Here is a 24,916-nt window from a genome sequence, read left to right as displayed (position 1 = left end):
CGACTGCCCTGCCGCCGTCCCATCTAGCTGAGTCCTGTGCGGCGTTCTTCTACTCCGGATGCCGCCCTGTTAAGCAGAGCCCTGTGTGCTGTTCTTCTGCACATTGCCGTGCTACCCATCGACGCCCCGTTCCACTACGGCAGTAGTGGCCCCAGCCTCTCTGCAGCCCCCCATACCCCCAGTGCCTATTGAACCATCAGGTGGCACTGCTCCACGCCCTCCCACCGCTTGGGAACATTGACTTGCCCCCCCTGCCTGCTGTACTGCTGTTGCCTGCTGTAACATTTATCCCTCTCCCCATCTCCTTTTTTTAGTAATTAACTCTTAATAAAAGAATTATTTGTTTCTACTGTATATCTGTTCTCTGGTCCATTTGTGGGGTGGTGAACGTGTTGCTCCTCAGGGAAGGTGTGGCAGTGTTGGCGAGTAGCGCCCCCTGCAGGTGACAATAGGCCTAGACTATGTGGCTTGAATGAATGCAATGTCTATTTGTTTATTACAAATAAAACTCCAGCAGTTCATAACTAGCCTATTGTAGCTTATTTTAAAATAAAAACATGGGTAAATCATCATGAATTTCAATGATTTGGCTATGACTTGACTTGACTTGCTTGACCCAAGCTATGACTTGACTTGACTTGCTTGACCAAAGCTATGACTTGACTTGACTTGCTTGACTGTCACAAAAAATGACTTGGACTTCCTTCAGACTTGAAGGTTAAGACTTGAGACTTGCTTGTGACTTGCACATGTGTGACTTACTCCAACCTCTGCTAATCAGTCATTATAGAGCACCACTGGAATTTCTAATATCACCATAATAAATGGTATTCCACTTTATTACACATAACTACTTGACTTCAATGTTTGGATTTTTTTTATATGTGTGGATTACCTAATACTAACGTCTGGTGACAATTTCATGTAAATAGCCTCACTGGAAGTATACTTACTGAAAAAAATGTTGACACATGCAATACTTATTTCCCCCGTTGAAGGTGTGTACAGATCAATTAACTCAAAGGTGGAGGTAGGCTATAGTATTTAGACTAAACACCTACACACTGAATGCATGCTAAATAATTTATTTCAATGGTATGGATATAAAGTCTGTCTGAAAGATTTCATGTCTTACTCTTTATGGTGATTGGGCCATTCTTTCATACTTAAACAGTTGTTCTCTCTTCATTGTGATTTTTTTTTTATTCAGCGCCCGTGTTAACAGGTTAGAGCAGCCACACTGCTTCCCTCATATCCGTTCGTATAGGGTGTATCTCAAACCACACTGCAACCGCGACCCAGCTAGAGAATGGAAGGGACGCCTATTTTTTCTGCTTGATGTAAGTGGTTCTGTGCAGAAATACATTGAAAAAGGGTCAACATCTACTACCAGACTCTGGAGGACTGGTTGTGAGGACAAATTTACCAAAATGAGATTTTTTCTGTTTTCGTATTCAAGCCCTTAGCATGTAACCCTGTATGAAGTTCAAATGCCTGCTGTGACGTGACGTCACCTGATATCTTTAGGGGATATTTTGTAACTGTTTACATGGACAGCTCCCCTTAGTCCTATTAAGAACATCTTAAGAGCAGTCCACGCATTCACACATACGTGAATTATCAAAAAACCAAAACATTTGTGATATCAATCATAGAGAACCTTCATTCAAGTGCATACATTTATTAGTTATCGAGAAACTGGGCCCTGATATGAAAAGCTGGACCTGCTGTGTGTGCGTGTGTGTGTGTATGTGTGTGTGTGTGTGTGGATGTCTGTGTGCGGGAATGTTGCTGCTATTCCCACACAAAAATAAGAACACCTTACAAGGGTTAAATGTTAATGACCTAAATGTTATTTCCATTGCTGTAAGTTGCTTTGGACAAATGTGTCAGCCAAATGAATAAATGTAGATTAATAAATGCTATAAACCTTAATAAAATCTTAAACATAAGTGTTCCTCAGTCATTTTCTGCTACCTTCAAGCATGGATACACCGATGGTGTAAGTATATCTATGTTTTGGTCAAAGGTGATAAAATATGTGTATTTTTGTTCCTGTTGCTTAATAGAAATTGAGCAAGAGATCAACACAGATATCATGAGTTTGACACCTGGGGAGGGATCAACACACCGATAAGACTATTGTTGCTGCACACAACTTTGGATGAAAGCTGCTGTAGCCAGCAAAAAAAAAAAAAAATGTTACTGGGTAGGGTAGATTGCACGATTGATTATACAACAGTGCTATACAATAGGGATATTGGCGCTGACACTGCAAAAAAATAAATCTAACCAAGTGTTATTAATCTTATAAGATCAAAAAATCTATTTTGTTTTTAGTATGAAAAGACTTACCTAGCGCTTTCTTGAAAGATAATTTTGACTTAAATTAAGAAGACTTTGACTTATTTTATCAAGACAAATTTACTTAATGCACTGGCAGTCAAATTTGCTTGTTTTTAGGATAAATTTGCTTAACACACTGGCAGAAAAATGTCCTGTTTTCAGAATAAGATGTCTTAACATAAGTCAAACTTTTCTTAAATTAAATCAAATGATTTCACAAGAAAGCACTGGGTAAGTCTCTTTATACTGAAAACAATACAAACTAGTTTTTTTAGATATACGATTAATAATCTTGGTTAGATTTTATTAGATTTTTTGTAGCCATTTTTGCAGTGTGGCCACACTACATGTAGATATACTTTCAGCACTTTATCCCAGGGAGATAAGGCTCCTTAATGTCCACACTAAACCTACCCATACTAATCAGTCATTATAGAGCACCACTTGAATTTCTAATAATTATATTATATTATATTATAATAATTCCACTTTATTGTCATTGTGCAGAGTACAAGTACAGATACTATTATTATATATTACAGCATTAGACTGAGTTACTGCACGCACAGTGACGAGTAGGGTGTCATGATCATGTGTCATGATTATCTTATCCGACTCTGGGGGATAACATTTATTTATTTATTTATTTGCATATTTTTGGGGGGCTTTTATGCCTTTAATGTGACAGGACAGTGGAGAATGACAGGAAGTGAGTGGGAGAGAGAGTCGGGGTGGGATCTGGAAAGGACCACGGGGAGGGAATCGAACCCGGGTCGCCGGCGTACGTGCAGGTGCCCCAGCCAGTCATGCCACGGCCGGGGCCGGGGATAACATTTATAATATAGGCATGCCCCTTTAAAAGAAAACACCTCTTAGTGAAGACATGGGATATTTCATCTTGTTTCATCCATCATTGAATATTCATTGTATATTTAGGGTTGCAATCTGGTGACCAAATGGTTGGAGTATATTGTTTACATAAAATGATGCTCATAAAATGATTTGGTGATATGTATTCACTGCTATGGTGGCACTGTAATCCAGGACACCAAGACAATATAAGAGAGATTATTATTTTATTTTTTTTATGTACGTTGCCGCTTGGTTGAATAGACATTCAATAGCTCTGCTTTTAAAGTGCCATGTCATTTAGAAGTGTTTAGATGCCTATCCAGCTAATGGAAGGTTGAAAAATGATGTTTCTGCCTCTTTGGTGTACAGTATAAACAAATACAAAATACTAATTTCCCCTCCAACACTCTTAGATGGGGATGAGCATGGTGACATTCCTTGACAGCCCTCCCTCCTCTGTGTTGGAGAAAAGAAGAGAAGTATTCAGAAGTTTTATGTCATCCACAGCTGTGGCTGCCTTCGACAAACTGTTTTAAGGCCCACTTCCTTTTTACTGTATCCTATGATGAGGCCTTGTGCAACTTCTACAACTTCATTCAGACTACAGTCTATGGGATTGACGTCGGCACTACAAAAGAGAGTCCACAAGTCTAAGAAATCCGAGCAAAAGTTGATAATATTGAGGTTTGAAAATGTTCACCTGTTACATTTGCATTCAGCATTGAGGAGGTAGATGATGTGTTCAGTGTAATTCGTGTGGCTGATCTGATATAGACCATATGACAAGCAGTTTTCACCTGACAGTGATGAAAGAATGTACAGTATATTGTGCCCTAATGCAGTTTTGTCTGAAATGTGCATTGAATTGTAGAGTAGAGTAGAGTAGAGTAGAGTATCATTTATTTATCCCGAGGGAAATTAAGGTGTCCAGTAGCATACATACATAAATACAGAATAGAAAAACACAAAGACATTACACACATCATTGCACATATGTTCACCATACAGCACACGCTTACATACATCTAGCCAAAGTCAGATCTCTCACACATACATACACACACACACACACACACACAACACACACACACACAGCTGTGGTTGTAATGAGAAGAAAATAGTGGTTCATCACATGTGCCATAGCTGAGTGGTACATAGCAAGAGCAGCTAAAAAGCAGTCAATAACTGGAAAAGGTGTTCAAGTGTCAGGTGTCTCAAAGTGTCACTATGTGCAGATGAGTGTGCAGGTGTGGGAAGGTTGATTATGCAGTCCAGTCACCTATGATGATCTCTTTCTGGGTGTCCTTCTGTGTGGTGTTGAACAACTGGATGGCCCTGGGGACAAAGGACCTCCGTAGCCTGTCTGTCTTGCATGGGATTGCACGGAATCTGTAGCTGAATGCGCTTCTCTGGTTGTCAAAGACTGGGTGCACGGGGTGAACAGTGTCCTCTTCTCAGCAGTGGTAGTGAGAGTCTCCAGTTCTGTGCCAACAACAGACCCAGCTTTCCTCACCAGCCTGTCAAGGCGTCCAGCATCTCTCTTCCTAATGCTGCCTCCCCAGCATGCCACAGCATAGGAAAGCACACTGGCCATGACAGAATGGTAGAACATCTGCAGGAGTCTGTTGCATACATTGAAGGATCTCAGCTTCCTCAGAAAGTAAAGCCTGCTCTGACCCTTCTTGTAGAGTGCTTGTGAGTTAGCAGACCAGTCAAGTTTATTGTCCAGATGTACCCCCAGGTACTTGTAAGTGCAGACTGTCTCCACTGTCTCCCCCTCAATTGAGACAGGCAACAGGGGTGGGGTAGCACACATTTTCAACAGTGAGTTTTGTTGCCTTCACACTACACTGCTGTTGGTGTCAAAGAAAGCAGTGTTCTTTTTAATATTTTATTTTAACACTAACACCAGTGTAGTGTGAAAACAACACCTTAAAGTGTTGGTGTATTGTTGATGACCATTGTGATAAACTGCTTAGCTGTATTGTCCAAACTGTTAATTAGATTTTTATAAAAATCATAAAGAACATTTCTAAAATCATAAAAGAATTCAGACAGCTATGGTCAAGCCCACTCGCAGTGATTAACACACACATGGTACCAGAGCCCAGTGCTGTGTATGTAACTACAGAGTGGGCAACACACCTCCCCTTTTTAGAGCGCTTGCATCAGTGGTCAGCTGTTCCGTGTTCTGCTTATAAATGCTTGAGATTTGAGGGAAGCCCTGACATGTGTATCATCACATTTCTTGGTGTTGGTCTGAAAAGTCCAGCATCATTGAATATGGCCCTCCATCAGATGGTTAGCCTGTTTTGTGTGCTTACTTTACTCTTCAGCTACATACAGGGTGGTGAGTGTAAACATGTTCATCTGTATGTTAGGCTTCTGTTGGGTTTTGTTTTTCATTTTGTTTCGTCTTGCTGCCAATGTTGATGCCAAGCTGTTTTCTCTCAGTCTGTTTTCTGTTTTCCCTTAGTGGACAGTCATGGTGCATGTCTTAACTTCTTTTCTTTTGCTTTGCATCAAAGGTACGGACAAATCCAATCCTGATATAAAACCTGAGTCATGCTGTCCTAGTGTAAGTGCTGCATGCAGTTTGAATCGAGAAAAGATCAATCGGTGTATCATCTCCTCAAAATGTGTCCCTGCTGTCATGTAAGTTGGAGTAAACTACAGTAGTACATACATACTGCCTCAAAATCCTTTAATTGGCAGTCAATCCCTTGTAATTGTTTATTCTGTTATCACTGTTTAAAAAGAGTTAAGTTAATGATGTTAATGTGTATTTCATTCAACAGTTTCTTTGTTGGAAAAAAGGCGTGCTGTGTACCAAAGAATGCAAAGTGGGTTCAGGATGTAATGAAGGAATTGAAAGAGGTGAGAACTTTATTCACCCGGCAGCAAGTCTGTCATGTTTGAAAGGACAACAATGCTCTTTGCTGTCATATTAGGCAAGGAAGTAAAACACAGTTGATTAATCTCACCTCTCTTCCACAGAAAGGCAAGCCATGTAAGAAAGAATCAAAGCCTATCGTCAACGCCATGCTATAAGCCAACATATACTTACGGCGGACATTACCAGACTTCACAGTTATACACAGTTTCTTTTGGGATGATGTGTGCGGTAAATTATATCCTTCTACTTAAATAAATGGCAATATAATTTAAGTGAAATTAAATACATATGAGACGAATTATGTCAGGTTAAAATCAGGTGCTAAATGCTAGTGGAAATCTACTGTATGTTCTCTTCCATAACATACAGTAAAGCTATCGTGTTGCATGTGGGAGTATTGAGCAGACTCATCAATATTTGCCCACCCTTCAAATTAGGGCTAAATATGTTCAGTACATTTTTGCGAAATAATACATTGAAACAGCTATTTTACTTAATTGTTTCATTTATTTCACTGCTATAGTGTGATTGTGTTTTATTTTTTAAACTAGAAATGCAAATACAATAGTGGATGGAAAGCTGCTGGCTTAATGTTGGTGGGGAGATTCCTGAAAAAAAACTAGCTAGAGTTAAACTTAATGTCCTCTCTAGACGTAGCAGCTGCATGTTGCTAACCAATAGCAGCTACGAGTTTGTTGCTAATCGATGACAGGTAACACCAGCTTGCTTGCTTACTTCATTGACTAGCCGAGTCATTTTAAACAGACTTCACACACTCCATATGAATAAAAAACACAAAATTAATTGTAACTTACATTGGGTGTGGTAGGAAAATGTCCCTTTTGTCATAGTTTGTTGGACGAAGTAGACACCAAGAACGTAAACTTTCTTGAAGAGAATTGAGTGTGGTCGAAAGCGATTCATTACAGGATAGTTTAGGGAGCGCCAGATTGTATGCTTAGAAGCCGACATTGCAGGTGGACCTGCACCGGATTACTTTACGACCCTTCTAAATGAGCCCCCTTTGTGATGTTGTAACCATGGTTGATAGAAAAACATGTTTTTTTTTTACATTTTTAATCCCCTATTTCTCAAAAAGTATAAACTTTTCAACATTTTTCAAACTTTTCACTGAAATGATAACTCTCTTGCCCAATTCCAGACCTACACAACGGCTATTTCAACATGTCTGTACGTAAAGAGGTTAGAGCCACATTCATTTTTGAAAAGGTAGAAAGAAAAGGTTATAATAATGATGAAGCCAGGAGATTTCAAGATAGTGGATTCCATCCACTAATGGCTCTAACAACTGTCATACCCTTCCTGGATTTATCTGGGAAAGAGGAGACCTCTACTTTACCCCTACCCACTCTCCTATGAAACTTTTGAAAGCCTGCCTTGGGCCACCCCTGCAAAGACTGCAACCAAACATACACCCACCTGCACTTAGTTTCATGTTTATTGCTGTGTACGTGTTTACGTCTTTTGTATGTGTGCAGTATTGTATAAGGGAGATTTGAGCTGTGTGGGGTTAATAGTACAAATACCAGTGGTATCCATCCTTTCTCCCAAGGTCACACCCATTTACTTACACACACACACACACACACACACACACACACAGCAGAGAAAGAGAGAGAGAGAAACATGTCAGGACTGCAGGGAAACAAACTGCGCACTGAGTCAGGACATTTTAAGATGATACAGAACAGAAGCATCTGGGTGTCTGAGTTTCTCCCATTCCTCAGAGTCTGACTGCAAGGGACCTACCCCTCACTTTGAGGACCACATAGACAACCACACTAATGTGTCATTTCCTGTTCTTCTTGCACTTGTTGCTTAGTCCTGGCTGCGCAGTTCCTGCTATTTGCTAATCTTATGGTCTGAATTTTCAGTGTGCTTGTTAGTGTTTCATGAGTGCCGTAACCCTGAATCCTGAAGTTGTTGGCCTGGCAGATATGTGTGAAGTATTCAGTGAATCCAAGCTTATTTAAATTATTTATAATGTAAGTTATGGTCCATTTAGGTTATACATTATTACACTCAGTATCTTAATAATTTGACTACATTTTAAAACTGTGTGTATCACTATGGTGTCTTTTATTACTGCTGTGCAGTTCTGTGGAAGATAAGGGCCAAAATCATGTATGGCAGTTTGACACAGTGTTATGTACTGGTTATTTGTGAAGGGATCTGGGAAAACCCATGACATGGTGAAATAAAAAAACATGTTACGGTAAGGGCACATGAATTATGATGAATTCATGATTTATGTATTACTTCAGTCCTTAAAGGAATGTTCCAGAGCAAAAACACATAGGGTCTATTTCTAGAAGTTAACAGGTTCAAACAGTTGTTTAGACCATAATTACGTTAATTGGTGCAGTTTTAGAGCATTAACACCAAATTGCCTTACAATGCAAATGCAAAGGGCAAAGACACACGTCAAAAACAAACTCAACAAACTATTTTTCACCACTGACAATGCTCAAAATAGAATGACGCTTTTGCATGGTTCTCTACAGACATATCGAAGTATTGTAAATGTTAAAAGTGTTTCGAAAGGTTATAAAAAAAAAAAAATTTGAAGCGTGTGTTTTTTAGCCAGTGCTGCTGAGGTTACCGAGTACTCGATTTATTCTACTAGGCTAACGCAGTTAGCCGGAAATATGTTGTGGGGGCATGTTTTAGACTGTTTGCGCCTCTTAACTTAACCACCTACAGCCACACTGAATAATGAAGGTGTTAATGAACTGTTTCATAGCTATTTTGAAAACGTGTGGTCGTCAAATGGCAAAACATGAATATGTTATAAATTCTGGGAAGACATGAATATGTGGTCAATTCGGGGAAGACATCAGCAGAGTCAATAAACGTAAGGTAGTTACTTTACTGTGAAACACAAGCGTGAGCCATCAGTAGCCTGAGCTGAATGACAGCACAAAGAAGTGCATGAATTTGTTTACATACACTACACACAATAGAGGTGAATGCAATGACTCATGGAAAAGTATAAAATGGAAAATTGAAGTTGGTCCATTGGTAGAAATGAAATATAGTATTCATAATGTTTCAGCACATAATTATGCTTGGTTTAGGGAAAGGTATTCATTTATTTGCAATTGGTAGCATCATCATTAGATGACACTAAATCCTACATGTGCTGTATTTTTACCCCTTTACCCCATTTAGAAGCACGCAGAGTAAAAATCATTCTGAGAGCTTTCTCACAATCCATCATGCCTTCTATCAACGATTCAACTTGTTATTGTGGTGTAGTGTGAGTAAGACTCAAAGGAAGGAAGTGGCCACAAAGTGATATAGCATTTCCCAGAGATGTTCACAAGTCATTTTTTGGAAGTCCAAGTTGAGTCTCAAGTCTTTGAGCTCAAGTCCAACTCAAGTCTTAAGTCTTTGAGGGGCAAGGTCAAGTCAAGTCTCAAGTCTTTTGTCACGCGATAAGTCAAGTGTCAAGTCTCTGGCCATCTGATCTGTCCCTGACACTGTATTGTTAAATCTAATGAATTCAAAGCATGTCCTGTACCTACCATCCATGTAAAGTATCAAAATCAGTGGTAGGATAACTTTATTTTGTTGCCACCTGTAAAATCTGCATGATACAATTGACATATGTACAGTCACTGAGAAAAGTATGGCACCCCTTTAGAAATTAACAAAACAGAATACTGAACCAAAACCATATAAATGACAATAGGTTTGGCAGTTAATTGTATGGTTTTGGATCAGTAATCTTTTTTGTTCATGCTTATTGGATGAAGAAGAATGAAGCATACACTGAAAAGTGCACCCTGTCTAAACTGAGGCATGGCAATAACTAGGTAATACAACTATTTTGCTTCCTCTGCCCTGATAATCAGCTGCATATACAGGAGTAGGTAGAGTCATTCAAATATTTGGAAATCCTTGGAGAAAACATAATACTGTCCACAGAAACCAATATAAGTGTAAAGTGAGTAAACTTGAGGCCAGCAGGCCAATTTTCAAAACCCAATGTGGCCCTTGAGTCAAAAAGTTTGAACACCCCTGGTGTAAAGGGAGAAGAGCAGTGGGGAAAGGACACACCCCTGTGGGGCGCCTGTACTGATGGACCTGGTTTTGGATGAGATGCTCCACAGTCTGACGCTGCAGCCTGTGAGTCAGAAAACTGATGGTCCACAGACAGGTAGAGGCAGGCGCTGAGAACTGGGTGAGCTTAAGAGTTCAGACATGATGGTGTTGAACGCCGAGCTGAAGTCCACAAACAGGATTCTGGCATACATCCCTGGGGAGTCAAGGTGGTGCAGGATGAATTTCAGTCCCATATACAGCATCATCTGCCGACCTGTTTATAATTAAATTTTCTAATTTTCTCACAAAAAACAAAAATCATTCATATGATTGTAAATGTGATTTTACAGGGGTTATTGCCAAATATGAACTATAAATGATGTCTATATCATAATTGAGCTAAAGCAAACATCTGATAAGTATTTTTTGCAAATTGTTATGGCTGTATTGATTTAAAAGCCTAATAATGTGGTGGGTCCACCAGACCTGGGAACATTGGCTGAGTAACACAAATATGAACACCTTACAAGGGTTAAATGTTAATAGCCTAAATGTTATTCCCATTGCTGTAAGTCACTTTGAACAAATGCATGAAATTAAACATAAGTGTTACTCAGTCATTTTCTGCTACCTTCAAACATGGAGATATCCATGTTGTAAGTATATTTACAACCACACAGTGTTTTGGTCAAAGGTGATAAAATATATGTATTTTTGTTCCTGTTAATTGAAATTGAGCAAGAGATCAACACAGAGATCCTGAGTTTAACACCTGGGGAGGGATCAACACACTGATAAGACTCTGTGTTGCTGCACACAACTTTCGATGAAAACTGCTGATACATTTTTCAAAGTGTTTCAAAATGACCACACAATAGCATACAGTAGCACTTTCCAAATGAGCAGATCAGTAGAAATGCCAGCAAAAAAAGACCAAATAGTGGGGTAGATTGCACAATTGATTAGACAACAGTGCTATACAATGGGTAGATAGGCACTGGCCACACTAGATATACTTTCAGCACTTTATCCAGGAGATGAGACTCCTTAATGTCCACACTTACCCTACCCATACTAATCAGTCATTATAGAGCACCACTTGAATTTAATATTAACCAATCATAATACATTGTATTCCACTTTATTACACATAACTCTACTTATTGACTTCAGTATTTGGATTTTCTGTTATTTGTGTGGATTACCTAATGCTAATGTCTGCTGACAATGTCATGCAATTAGCCTCACTGGAAGTATACTTACTGAAAAAAATGTTGACACATTCAACTTATTTCCCCCGCTGTAGATGTGCACAGTATTAGATTAATTAACTTAAAGGTGGAGGTAGGCTATAGTATTTAGACTGAACAGCTACAAACTGAATGCATGCTAAATAAATTATTTATGGTATCGTTATAAAGTCTGTCTGAAAGATTTCATGTCTTACTCTTTATGGTGACTGGGCCATTCTTTCATACTTAAACAGTTGTTCTCTCTTTATTGTGATTTTTTTTTTATTCAGCGCCCGTGTTAACAGGTTAGAGCAGCCACACTGCTTCCCTCATATCCGTTCGTATAGGGTGTATCTCAAACCACACTGCAACCGCGACCCAGCTAGAGAATGGAAGGGACGCCTATTTTTTCTGCTTGATGTAAGTGGTTCTGTGCAGAAAAACATTGAAAAAGGGTCAACATCTATACCAGACTCTGAAAAGGAGGACTGATTGTGAGGACAAATTGACCAAAATCAGAATTTTTCTATTTTCATATTCAAGTCAATTAAGTATGAAGTTCAAATGCCCGCTGTGACGTGACATCACCTGATATATTTAGGGGATATTTCAGAACTCCTCTTAAGAACATCTTAAGAGCAGTCCACACGCATTCACACTACGTGAATTTTCGAGAAACCAAAACAGAGTGAGATCAATCACAGAGAACCTTCATAAGGGCATACATGTATTAGTTATCGGGAAACTGGGCCCTGATATGAAAAGCTGGGTAAGGCATTCTAAATAGTGTTCTAGTTTTCCTAAAAATAGTGAAACCTCATAATGATGAACGTAGTGATGACCGTTGTGATGAACTGTTCAGCTGTATTGTCCAAAATGTAAATTAGATTTTTCTAAAAAATCATAAAGAACATTTCTAAAATCATCAAATAATTCAGACTGCTATGGTCAAACCCACTCGCAGTGATTAACACACAAATGGTGAGCGCAGAACTGTGTATGTAACTACAGAGTGGGCAACACACCTCCCCTTTTTAGAGCACTTGCATCAGTGGTCAGCTGTTCCGTGTTCTGCTTATAAATGCTTGAGATTTGAGGGAAGTCCTGACATGTGTATCATCACATTTTTCGGTCTGAGAAAAGTCCAACATCATTGAATATGGCTCTCCATCAGATGGTTAGCCTGTTTTGTGTGCTTACTTTACTCTCCAGCTGCATACAGGGTGGTGAGTGTAAACATGTTCATCTGTATGTTATGCTTCTGTTGGGTTTTGTTTTGTTTTCATTTTGTTTTGTCTTTCTGCCAATGTTGATGCCAAGCTGTTTTCTCTCAGTCTGTTTTCTGTTTTCCCTCTGTGGACAGCCATAGTGCATTTCTTAACTTCTTTTCTTTTGCTTTGTATCAAAGGTACGGACAAATCCAATCCTGATCCAAAACCTGTGTCATGCTGTACTGCAGTAAGTCCTGTGTGTAGTTTGAATCGAGAAAAGATCAATCGGTGCGTCATCTCCTCAGAATGTGTCCCTGCTGTCATGTAAGTTGTAAACACACTGCCTCAAAATCCTTTAATTTGCAGTCAATCCCTTGTAATTGTTTATTCTGTTATCACTGTTTAAAAAGAGTTAAGTTAATGATGTTAATGTGTATTTAATTCAACAGTTTTTTTGTTGGAAAAGAGGCGTGCTGTGTACCAAAGCGAGCAAAGTGGGTTCGGAATGTAATAAAGGAATTAAAAAAGGTTAGAACTTTATTCACCAGGCAGCAAGTCTGTGATGTTTGAAAGGACAACAATGCTCTTTGCTGTCATATGAGGCAAGGAAATAAAACACAGTTGAATAATATCACCTCTCTCCCACAGAAAGGCAAGCCATGTAAGGATGAATCAAAGCCTATCCCCAACGCCATGCGAATCAAAGGCTATCCCCAACTCCAACCTATACGTCCGGCGGACATTACCATTTTACATTTTACTTAGTTTCTTTTGGGATGATGTTTGCGGTAAATTATATGCTTCTACTTTATAATTTAAGTGAAATCGAACACATTTGAGAAGAATTATGTCAGGTGAAAATCAAGTGCTAAATGCTACAATATAATGGTTTATTTATATAATGATAATGCACAATCAGCGGGAAGCATTTGCGGAAGCATTTGCTCAGCGAGATACTCTGGCAACGAGTAATGATGCACATAACTTTTGCTCCTTGCATCACGGGGAACCAATCACATATGTGTATCTGATATAGGCGGGTTAAACAGCCCCTCGAGTTGGGCTATTACATTATTCGTGGCCAGACCCTTAATCTTTGGGTCTGGAATCTCCAGGCTAGTCCACTGCAGTGTTTTAGAAAGAAAATGATTCAAGCTATCTTAGTGGAAAACGTGCTACATATTTTCTATAATGATAATGGGGCCCAATCTATAGCAAAGTTCTCTTACATGAACTATAGCTATCGTGTTGCATGTGGGAGTATTGAGTGGACTCATCAATATTGCCCACCCTTCAAATTAGGGCTAAATATATGCAGTAAATTTTGCAAAATAAAACATTGAAACAGCTTTTTCACTTTATTGTTTCATTTATTTCACTGCTATAGTGTGATTGTGTTTTGTATTTTTTTTTTTTTAAATAATTGTTAACATAATGACTCTAATAGCTGCCATACCTGTCCTTTACCCCTACCCACTCTTCTTGTGAAACTTTTGAAAGCCTGCCTTGGGCCACCCCTGCAAAGACTGCAACCAAACATAAACACACCTGCACTTAGTTTCATGTTTATTGCTGTGTATGTGTTTATGTTTTGTGTATGTGTGCAGTTTTGTACTAGGGACGATTTGAACTGTGTGTCGTTAATGGTACAAACACCATTTTATCCAGTGGCGCACTGTAGTTTAAAAAATAAACACTACAAAACAAAGTGGAGACAATCCAAACCGAGCAGTGGCAAAGACAAAAACTCGAGGTTTATTGTAACGATTCCGGGAGCTGATACAGCGCGTACACGAGCACCACCGCCGTACCAACTTTTGCAAAATACATTTAGTGATCCCCCTTTCGTCGCCTCACGTGAGCCCTCTCTCCAGCCGTATCTTGTCTTGTGAGGCGCTGGCATTATGTTAAAGTAGCTCTCTTCAATGATTGTGTCAAGAGAAGAACTTGTCAACAATGATTGATCACCGCCATCATGTGGCGTGACAAAAGGTTGCACATGCACGTGATTGACAAAAGGTTTTTGGGGTTGGCTTGATCAAAGGCTTTGGGTTATGGTTATGGCTATGGATTTAGCAGACGCCTTTGTCCAAAGCGACACATAAATACAAAACAATATAATAATATTTAAAATTGAACAGGGAACAGATTAGAATGTAGGTCAAATATAATAAGGAGAATAGTTAACAATAATAATAAACAATAATATCAATTCAATCAATAGCCTAATAAAAAAGCAATGGAAAAAAAGGAGAAAGGCAAAAATAAAACAATAATGTCCATTCAATCAATAATATAAAAACAATGACATGCCAAGACTACATTAAGGAGAATATCAATAATAAACAATAATGTCAAATTAATTAACAGCCCAATTAAAATAAAACAACATTATACAAACCATAAAACATAAGAGCTTAAACAACTAAGTATATGTTGAATAGGAATGTTTTTAGACCCCTCTTAAACGACACAAAACTACCACAGGAACGGAGAGCACTGGGCAATTCATTCCACCAACATGGAACCACTGAAGAAAAGAGTCTGGAATTAGACCCAGTTTTCATGACTGGTCGACACAACAGATGCTCACCAGAAGACCGCAGTGGGCGGTTGGGGATGTAAGGCTTGATTATTGAATTAAAATAACTAGGAGCAGATCCAGTTAGGGTCCTATAGGCCAAAGTGAGAGATTTAAATTTAATTCTGGCTACTAGGGAGCCAATGGAGAGTAACAAGGAGAGGAGTTACATGTGTCCTCTTTGGCTGATTGAAGACCAGGCGTGCTCCAGCATTCTGAATCAGCTGTAATGATCTTGTTACACAAGCGGGTAAGCCAGCTTATAGTGAATTACAATAGTCCAGTTTAGAGATGACCATGGTCTGAACAAGAAGTTGTGTGGAATCTTGTGTCAGATAAAGTCTGATCTTCCTAATGTTGTAAAGCATAAACCAACATGATTTTGCAATAGAAGCTACAGTGGGTCCCCGTTAAGTTTGGACGGGTTCCTTCATGAATCACGCACCCCATTTTCTCAGCAGAAATGGCACAAACTGCAGTTGACACAAAAAACCACAAGGTGTCACTTGGGTGCCACTACTATTTTTGATGCGACTGACTTACTGCTTCCATGGACGAGGGGGGGGCACGCGGGAACTTAAATTGATCATGGTAGTTTAAGCTTACACTTGACAAAACATTCTAATATGAAAATGTAGATGCAATTGTTGTAAAATGGTGCAGCTCCTTTAAGAAAAAGCACCGTGTGCAGGGATGGAGAGAGAAAGAGAGGGATAGGCCTATGTGTGTTAGAACTTAGCATGTGGAAAAAGTACGTGCTGTTGAGACTGGGGCGAGTCATATTCAAAATAATGAAAAAAAGCAATTATCCTCATTCATTGCAACCAAAGCATGCCTGCTTACCCGACGTTCAAACGAAAAATATATCAAAGCACCTTTTGCGTTTGAATGTAGCACGAAAAAAAAATGTTTAAACAGCTGGACAAATGATTTAGCTAATTGATTATATAACCTGTACACCAGCAATTGTTGAACATTTACCTGTACAAAATTACATTGACAGTAGCCCAGCCTAACAGCATGTTGTAGGCCTACTGTAGAAATTTCTTAAATTGCAACCCGCCAACATGCCTGCTTGCCAACGTTCAAGCGACAACGAAAAAAGATAATAAAACAACAAGAGGGTTGAGTCTGAATGAGTTTTTTAGACACTGAGTTTTTGTAGTTAAGAAATATTTTCGTATAAAAAAATGGTAATTCTTCAATCTCCTTCACTGGCGCCTATGGAAAAGGCTTAACGTCCCAAAACAACGATCAATGATCATCAAATTTCTCTCTCACATTGCTCCTCATAACCATCTATAAAAAAAAGTGTTTTTTCTTTTTTTTTTTTGAGCACGTCGAATCCCAGGACATAAGCACTGGACCTTATAATAGGCTCGAGATATAATTCCAAAGGGGCAGATAGGGGCCACTGCACTTAAAACTTAAAAGATGAAGCTTTCGAACTTTGAAATTGCGATCAGTGACTGGCATCGGGTGAGCGAAGTTTTTGAAGTTGAACAGGCTATTAAAACTATTTTAAGCACCTCCATGTCACAGGAGAGACTGGGCTCTCCCTTCTATGAAAAAAGGCGTTAGGCTACCTGCAAACTGGCCTATGATTTCATTGCTGAGTTTGCAGCAAAAGCAAAAAAATGTTTTTTTTCCTGAGTCAGGATATGGCGAGTCAGTGTCATTTATTTGTCCAATGTTAGCCTATAGATACAGACCAGTACATCTTATCAATAGTTTGAATGTGGTGTGTGTGTTTCTGCTCATTGACAAATACCGTTCAGCACAATGATTCATGCCCAATTAATTCCCCTGTTAAAGTGTTCCCCTTTGTTACACTATTTGGTTTCGTGATGTAGCCTATGATAAACACCATATGGCAAAATATGTGACTCAGCTAATGTTATAGGCTATACAATTGAATTTCCCCTCTTAAAGGCAAGCTGGTGTAGCTTATTAGACTAGGCTACTATTAAAATACACCGACGGTAGCCTTGGCTATGTGTAAAAGTAAGCTATTGCATGATTTCATGCGCGTAAGTGAAAAGGGCCTTGCATCTGTCAAGTTCGCTGGGGCCTCGCATCCCCCTTGCGACGGCCCTGCAGCTCCTCCTAAGACAGCGAGGAAAAAGTTAAAATATGCGATAAACCCGGGAAAAGTTGACAGGTTTTTTTCGGTCCCGGTGATTATTTGTGAAATTGTGCATACGACAGCCTTTTCAAGGCATTTCAAGGAAGGAGTCGTAGCATGCAAGCTCCCAAATTGACCCAGTAGCCTAAGGCATCAATAAATTGTTGGGACTGGGGAGGGTCATGCGTTTTTTCTCAATCACTTTGGAGGGTCATAGAAAAAATTCTTGCTGGCGAGGGAGGGTCACGTCTTTTTTGACTAACGCTCCCAAAACTCCTCCGGTAGCCCCTTAATTAAATAAATAACGAACAGTCCCTAATTGATTAATAGCCTAGGCCTACACCAGCAATTGTTGAACATTGACCTGTACAGGACATTGACAGGAGCCCAGCCTAACAAGCAAATGATGCAAAATACATCAAAAGACGCAATTAATCAGAAATAAATAAACCCAAGAGCAAAGCCTATCTGTTAAAGCAGTCGATAGGCTATATAACGAGCTGTGTGCCTGGAAAGACGATAGATGACGGCTCTGGTAGGCTACAGGAAGTGGGGGGAGGGTATGGGATGACCATTATGAAGGCCTGTAGCCTAAAACGACTCGTTGCCGTTTTGTGACATTAAGCTTTTTCACGTTAAGCCCCCCTCCCCCATCCCCTTCTTTCACAAGCAGTGGGGGAGTCGCGGGGCACAAAGTAACACTTTTGGTAGACAAAGGAGGGTTCTCCAGCGCTTCTGTCGTTTGGCCACAATCCGTTGCAACCAGGCCAGGACAGATATTTTAGAGGAGATGCGGTGCAGCTCAGATCTCTTCTTAATTTTCTTTATTCTTCAGTAAAGGTGCAGAACATTATTAAACTTTGACTAACATTTCGATGTGTCGATGTTTTGACTAACGAACATCGAAGCGTTACTCAAAGTTTAATAATGTTCTGCACTTTTTTACTAAAGAATAAAGAAAATTAAGAAGACATCTGAGCTGCACCGGCATCTCCTCTCTAACACTTTTGGCTTTGGCTAAATATTTCTAAAATCATTTGAGTTTCACTAGTCACATGTTTTAACAAGCAACACTTGTTATTGAACTAATAACAGGCGTGTGAAAATTGACTTTATTTTCGAGAAATAACATATGCAGAGTCTAACCAAGGTCAATCTTGCCAAAAAGCCCTCAAACCTGAAAACACATGAGGCAAAAGTGCAAATAATCACAAAACTAACTAAACTAACACGCGCATATTTTTGTATTGCAATCATTGTAGCCTACAGTTGTAACAGCACGTAACAGTCGTTTTACTCCCCGGATGCGCTCATTATAAAGAACGCGTTTAACGTGTCCCAAAACAGCTATCAATTAATCACCAAGCGTCTTATAAACAAGTATTGCCAGGAGCAACACCTTGCAAAAAAAATGATAACAATAGGCCTAGGCCTTTATATGGCTCTGCTCCTGCCTAGATTCGAACTCAGAACTACCTGAAAGTTGCAGACCTGTTCTGGAAATCGTGCATTAACCCACTCGACAGTCAGACAACGCTATCTGCTTCGAGTGGGCCTATTGGGTAGGACTGTAGCCTACACTGGTTGCAGTGGCACAGTCTTGAGTGACCGAATTAGTTTTTTTTTTTGTCATATGAATGCTGTCTTTTTTGTTAACATTACTGTTAAGGAGATGCTGTAGGCAAAGTCTATATTTCAACCTCGTTAGTGTAGTAAAAAAAATCAGAACTATTCACAAGGTTTCTGGGCAGCATATTTATGTTCTGTTAGCAAGCAAACTTCTCATGACTACCGACAAAGTAGCCTACTGCCAGCTGTGAAGCTCTCATTTTAAAACATTACTGAGAGACAGACACTGTACAATCAAGAAATCTTGCCACTGAATCCAAAACTATGTTTAACATTATGTACAAGGCTTAGGCTACAGTGGACTAGCATGTTGCAGGGGCTGCTAAAAACACAGAGAAACGCACTGAAAACTCGGCCAATCACAGCCCTTGCTGTCGAATGCGCCGTCTGGTTCGACCGTGGAACTCCACAGCGGACTATGCTGCCCCCAAGCGGCTGCAGTTGTACTTACATTTCACCATTCACCATGATCGTGAATGAAGTGTCAATTTTTAACTGGGACCCACTGTATATGCTCAGAGAAGTTAAGTCAGTCATCAATTACAACAAAGTTTCGTGCCGATCTAGTTGGGGTCAGTGAAGTTGAGTCAAGCTGGATGTTAATCTGTTGGGGAATAGCTGTTTTAGCTGGAAACACCAAAAACTCTGTTTTTGAGACATTAAGCTGAAGGTGCCGATCTTTCATCCAGGCTGAAATATCCTTAAGGCATGCAGAAATCCGGTGGGAAACACTAGAGTCATCAGGTGGGAAAGACAGGTAAAGTTGAGTGTCGTCTGCATAACAGGGATAGTCAAATCCATGGGAGCGAATGGTATCACCTAAGGAAGTGGTGTAAATAGAGAAAAGCAAGAGTCCTAATATTGATCCCTGAGGCACACCTGTGGTGAGGTCATGAGACTTAGATACCTGTCCCTGCCAAGACACGTTGAAAGAACGCCCTTTAAGGTACGATTCAAACCAGTCAAGAGTTTTTCCAGAAATTCCCAGTTCAGATAGTATAGAAAGGAGAATGTCATGGTTAACAGTCTCAAAGGCTGCAGATAAATCTAGTAGAATTAATACTGATGACTGATGACATTGAGCTACTCTCAATGCTTCAGTCACAGACAGAAGAGCAGTTTCAGTAGAATGACCACTCTTGAAACCAGACTGCATAGGGTCTAGTAGATTATTCTGATGAAGAAAGTCACAAACTTGCTTGAAGACCACTTTCTCCAAAACCTTTGACAAGAAAGGAAGAAGGGAGACAGGTCTGTAGTTCTTCACCTCAGTTGGATTAAGTGTACTTTTCTTTAGCAGAGGTGTAACCCTAGCCTGTTTAAAAGAATAAGGAACTATTCCAGAACTGAGTGAAGCATTAAATACATGTGTGACTGCTGGTAGAACAGCGGGTGAGATAGACTGTAAAAGAGTGGACAGGACAGGATCTAATGGGCATGTTGTTGTACTTCCTCTTTTGCCTAAGGAACACCCAGCCGGGTCGAAACGTTGCAACACAATAAATATATGGGAGTTTTAGCAGAGTGCGGGCATTTCATTCCTTTTGAGAACCACATAGACAACCACACTAAATTCTATAGCTATAGGCTATAGAAAAGGCTATAGAAAAGCAGTAGGCTGCACAAATTACTGAACTTGGCTCTGGAGTTAGAGACGGAAGAGAATGGATGAACAGAGTATTTTACCTTGTTCTCTAATGAGAACAGAGGGTGTGCAACTTTGGTCTGTCAAAAACATGGCCAGATTCTAATTTACAAGCCCATTTACAACCCAATAACTAGGCTGCAGAGCTTTACGCTGATGGAAGACAAAAGAACCCAAAAGAAATCTCTTATCCCTTTTCAACTTACCTGACCGAAATCAGGGAAACTTTATTGAATATAATAAATGATTACGTTCAGCAGTGAAACTCTAGTTATTGCTTTCTGTTAAAAGAGGATAATGCCCATTGAATGGATTTCTATTTGTATTTTAAATAATGCCTTCTTTGTTAACTAATTCTTTGAAAAACAATTGGAGAGTGATACACTACTTGGATGTCACATTGAGCCCCTGCGTGTGGTGAACAGCATACGTGACACCAATTAGTCCACACATACATAGTAACATTTTAGCAATACAATGTTAACTATGTTTCTTGGAATATCAATGAAGTGCCTCTGGGCATATCTTTGGGGATTTTCTGGATAAACTGGAAATGATTCTGGAGAAAAAGCCCCGGCGAGGTTTCTTCTCTGGTAAAGCAAATGTAGTCGTGCGGCTCGAGGCAACTGGTGCAACACAAGGTAAGCAATGACCAATGTCTTACTTGGATCAGCATGAGCAGAGATCGGATCCATGTTCATGATCAAGTTCTGATCCATGTTGGTGGACTGCGCCTTTCTATCATTGCCTGACTTTGATTTCTGACAAATAAGCATACAATGAAATGACATAAGGGTAATTGTCTAAGGTTTGAACAAAACAGTAATTGTAAACAGTAATTGTAGTAGGCTATGTCAATTAAAGATACTGTATTTTACCTTCAGACTGATATCAACAAAGGCTTTGATTTTGGAAATTTTTGGTAGGAACCGAAGTGTCCGTTTCTTGGTCTTCTCTTCCTTTGGATTTGGCGTATCAGTGGTTTGCATGAACTCACGTGTTAGGGAGGTGACCAGACACTTCTCAAAGCAAGGATCCTCTGACATCATCACCTTCAGAAGAATCTCCTTACCGCCAAACTCATGCAAGAGATTATTGTAAATGGCTTTGAAGACTTTTCTGATTCTCACATCATGTGGACATGCCTTACTTTTTGCAATGCCCAAGGCAGCATCAATTTCTCTGGTTATCCTGTCAATTAGCATTCTAGATATGTCCAACATATTGTCAGTGAGTGACTCTTGGTCCTTCACTTTAGAAAGTAGTCTAATGACTAATATAGAGACCAGGTTGCTGTAATCCTCTGAGGTGGAATCCATTGGGTTCAGAGAGGGATAAGAGGAACCCATAATAATATCCTCGCTCACTGAAATCTGTGTCGGATCACCTGAAGAAGGTCTGCTAAAAAGACACATACTATCAGGTAATGGCTGCTGGTCTGTTTGGGCCTCTAATTCCTCTGTTGTTTGCAGAGTCGGGGCTAGCAGGTTCATCACATTTCTTGTCATGACTGTAGGAAGATCTTGTAATGTGCTCTGCAGTATTTGTGAAGGAGATCTCGAGGCACCTTGGGGTACTATTTCAGACAAAGAATGTAGAAAACTGGGGCAAGATGCAGAGGATGAAGCATGTTGGAAAACTGCTCCAACGTCCATTTTCCAAGGTGATGGAATGTTGAAGCAAGGAAGGAAAAAATGCTTCACTGTCTCCTCAGCATATACCTGAACAAACTGTCTGACAATATCTTTTTTGAGGAATTTGCCACTCTGTCCCAAGTTCAAAAGAAGAGAATCAGAGACAGACTTTGTGGCCGTCATTCCTTTTTGGTCCTTGATGTAAAGATGGTGAATCAGATTACAAAGATTGCGGGAGAGTGAGCTGAGTCTCTCATTACATAGCAATCTTATGTAATGAGAGACTCAGCAGCAGCCTTTCCCCCACTGAGGTAAGATCCTGAGTGGGTGGGAGAGAGTCATTCTGCACCAGCTCAGCAGAGATGGTTTTTACAATGTTGATAATTGAATCACGAGAGATAGGAGAGGACTCATTTTCATCCATATCATTCATGTCACTATAAACATGTCGCACAGGAGGTGCTTCAGCAGGTGTCTTACTAAGGCTGAGGACTGCACCAGATAAGACCTCAGACCTCAATTTTGATAATTTGCTTTTGGAAGCAGTGGATGAGTAAGAATTTGACCTTTGTGGTTCTTTCATTAACTGGTCATCCTCCTCTCCAATGTTGTCTGTTATCTGTTCCCCTGAATAATCCAAATCAACAAGTTCCTCCAGAATAAAACCAAGCACCTTGCTAATGGCTTCTGCGTTGTCTTTTTCCTCAGCTTTGGAGTGTGCGAGGTGGTACTTGGCAAACACATTTTTTAGTTTTCTCCTGAAGCTCTGGAATGTTTTGCAAGTTTTGGACCAGATTTTCACATCAGCATCTTCAGTTGTTTGAGAGATGCTTTCTGAAGGTTCTATATCCTTATCAATGCATTCTTTCATGTCAGTGCATGGGCTTGCTGGAATATCAGGGGTGTCTGTGGCATCCAGAAGTTTCTGCACCACATTAGTCACTTCTGTGACTAAATCAGAAGCAGCATTCTGAACCTCCAGGGGAGACATTTGTGGGTCTGCCTTGGATATGAAAGCACCAGCCACTTTGTGTGAATCAAGAGTCTGTTGAACTCCTGATAGTAAGCAGTAAAACATCACTCACAAGCTTTGCGGTTTTACTTTGAAACTCATCCTCTGAGAGTTTCTGGCTAAGCTTTGTAGGTGAAGGGACTGTTTCATCAGTGTAATCCTCTTCACCAAGTCTTTGAATAGGTGACTCAGGTGGGACAAATTAAGCTTCAAGCTGCATTATTATATTCTTTTCTTCGGTTGAGACAGCAAGTGATGTATCACACTCTGCATTTTCACCCTCCATCTCGTCTTTGTATAATGTCAAAACCCTACCCAGAACTTCTTTGGTGGTGTCCTTGAGATCAACCAGTGGGTGGATGTTGTGCTCTTCTGAAAGGGGATGCTCACACTCACTGTTGGAATTTTGCTCTTTTGTAGGTTCCTTTACTAGTTTGTCCAAGCCTATTCCCTTGAAAGGTCTTTGATCAAAAAACTCTTCCATCTTGTTCTGCAGATTTTGATACAATTTTGAAGCTTTAGTGAAGAAATTCCCCTTATGTGGCTTGTCACATTCCACCTTGATTGAATGCATAGATTCGACACAACTCTGCAGGTCAGTCACAAACTGATTTACCATGATTGATGCAGCAGACTCTACATCTACATTAGGTGTGTCTGTGTTAGTGTCAGAGACCTCTGTTTCCACTGGAAGGAAAAAGAAGGAGCTCACCTGAACCCTTTCTGGCAAATAATGTTGGTCCAGTGTGCCATTAGAATTATGGCTTCTGACTGTTTTAAGTACGGCTTCGCTTACAGTCGTAAGAGCATTTGTTTGAAACACTTCACAAGACAGTTTCTGAAGACATGCCAAAGAAGAGGACTTTCTGCCTGTTGAATAAGAAGTCCTTGTGATATTCTCAAATGAATACTTGCTGGAGTGATCACTGCTGCTATCTAAGGTCATTGAAGAGCTTGAAGAGATCAAATCGTCCAGATGGAAAATTACTTTTTTCACAAATGTGTCAGCAGGGGCACTGGAAGGTAAACATGGTTCTTCAGCCTCCTTGGACAAGAGGGTGGTAAGGACCCCTTTCAAGGCATCTCTTGTGCATTCATCAAGTTGAGTCTGGGTCAAATAAAATTCACCTAAAGCCACACTATGTGTGCCATCACTATGTACCTTTCTGAGCAGTGGCCTGGTACGGGGCTGCAACTGCTCACTGCAAGTACTGGTTGGTTGCACACCTGAGTGCTGAGCAGAAAAAACATCCATAACCTGCATGGCCTCTATTGTTTCGATATCAGGGGTTGACATGCCTTTGCGCCACAGAATCAGTGGGTTCTTCAAAAACTCCTTTAACTTTAGTTGGACTTTGTCGTAAAGCCCTTTTGCCGCTTCAACAATCTTATTCTTGGATGCATTTGGTATGACCGAGGGCTCGCCAGATAGGGTTTCACTCACTGTTTCCTCATTTATAAATGATTCTCTTGCACATTCAGTGGATTCAATTATAGAACCAACAGAGTAAACTGAATGAGGAGAGTGGCTAGAGAAAAGATCCTCATCATCCATATTGATGTTACTTTTAAGAACAGACCTAGATGAAAAGCAAGGTCCAGTTGAGGATGTGGAATGCACAGCTTAGAAAATCACTGATAGCCTTCTTTGCTTTTGTGACATTCTGGCCTCTCCTTGAACATTG

General features: G+C 40.0%; 1 protein-coding gene across 3 annotated transcripts; it reads right to left on the bottom strand.

Annotated features, from left to right (window-relative positions):
* Window positions 1–9,218: 9,218 nt before the first annotated feature.
* On the bottom strand, window positions 9,219–24,884 carry LOC125309050. Of its 3 annotated transcripts, none has more exons than XM_048265708.1 (3): window positions 21,464–24,884; window positions 21,250–21,346; window positions 9,219–10,376 (listed from the first exon to the last, which is right to left on the bottom strand). In XM_048265708.1, exons 1-3 carry the CDS (start codon window positions 22,400–22,402, stop codon window positions 10,252–10,254), a joined length of 1,161 nt encoding a protein of 386 aa, XP_048121665.1. In that variant the 5' UTR covers window positions 22,403–24,884; the 3' UTR covers window positions 9,219–10,251. The 3 variants fall into 3 exon arrangements, 2 of the variants coding, with proteins under 2 accessions (XP_048121665.1, XP_048121664.1); XR_007196060.1 differs by having other exon boundaries at window positions 9,242–10,376; XM_048265707.1 differs by lacking the exon at window positions 9,219–10,376 and having other exon boundaries at window positions 20,782–21,346.
* Between the last annotated feature and the right edge of the window lie 32 nt (window positions 24,885–24,916).

Source organism: Alosa alosa, chromosome 16 (genome assembly GCF_017589495.1).
Source record: "Alosa alosa isolate M-15738 ecotype Scorff River chromosome 16, AALO_Geno_1.1, whole genome shotgun sequence".
Classification (NCBI taxonomy): domain Eukaryota; kingdom Metazoa; phylum Chordata; class Actinopteri; order Clupeiformes; family Clupeidae; genus Alosa; species Alosa alosa.
Note: the sequence above shows the minus strand (reverse complement) of the source record. Positions and strands in the feature narration are given on the sequence as shown.

Bases quoted from the DNA above. Each gene is read 5' to 3' on its own strand.
- LOC125309050 (XM_048265707.1), bottom strand. From the start codon at position 22,402: ATGACGGCCACAAAGTCTGTCTCTGATTCTCTTCTTTTGAACTTGGGA. The intron at 21,347-21,463 runs GTAAAATACAGT...CTTATTTGTCAG, and splicing joins TTGTTGATATCAGTCTGAAG to AAATCAAAGTCAGGCAATGA.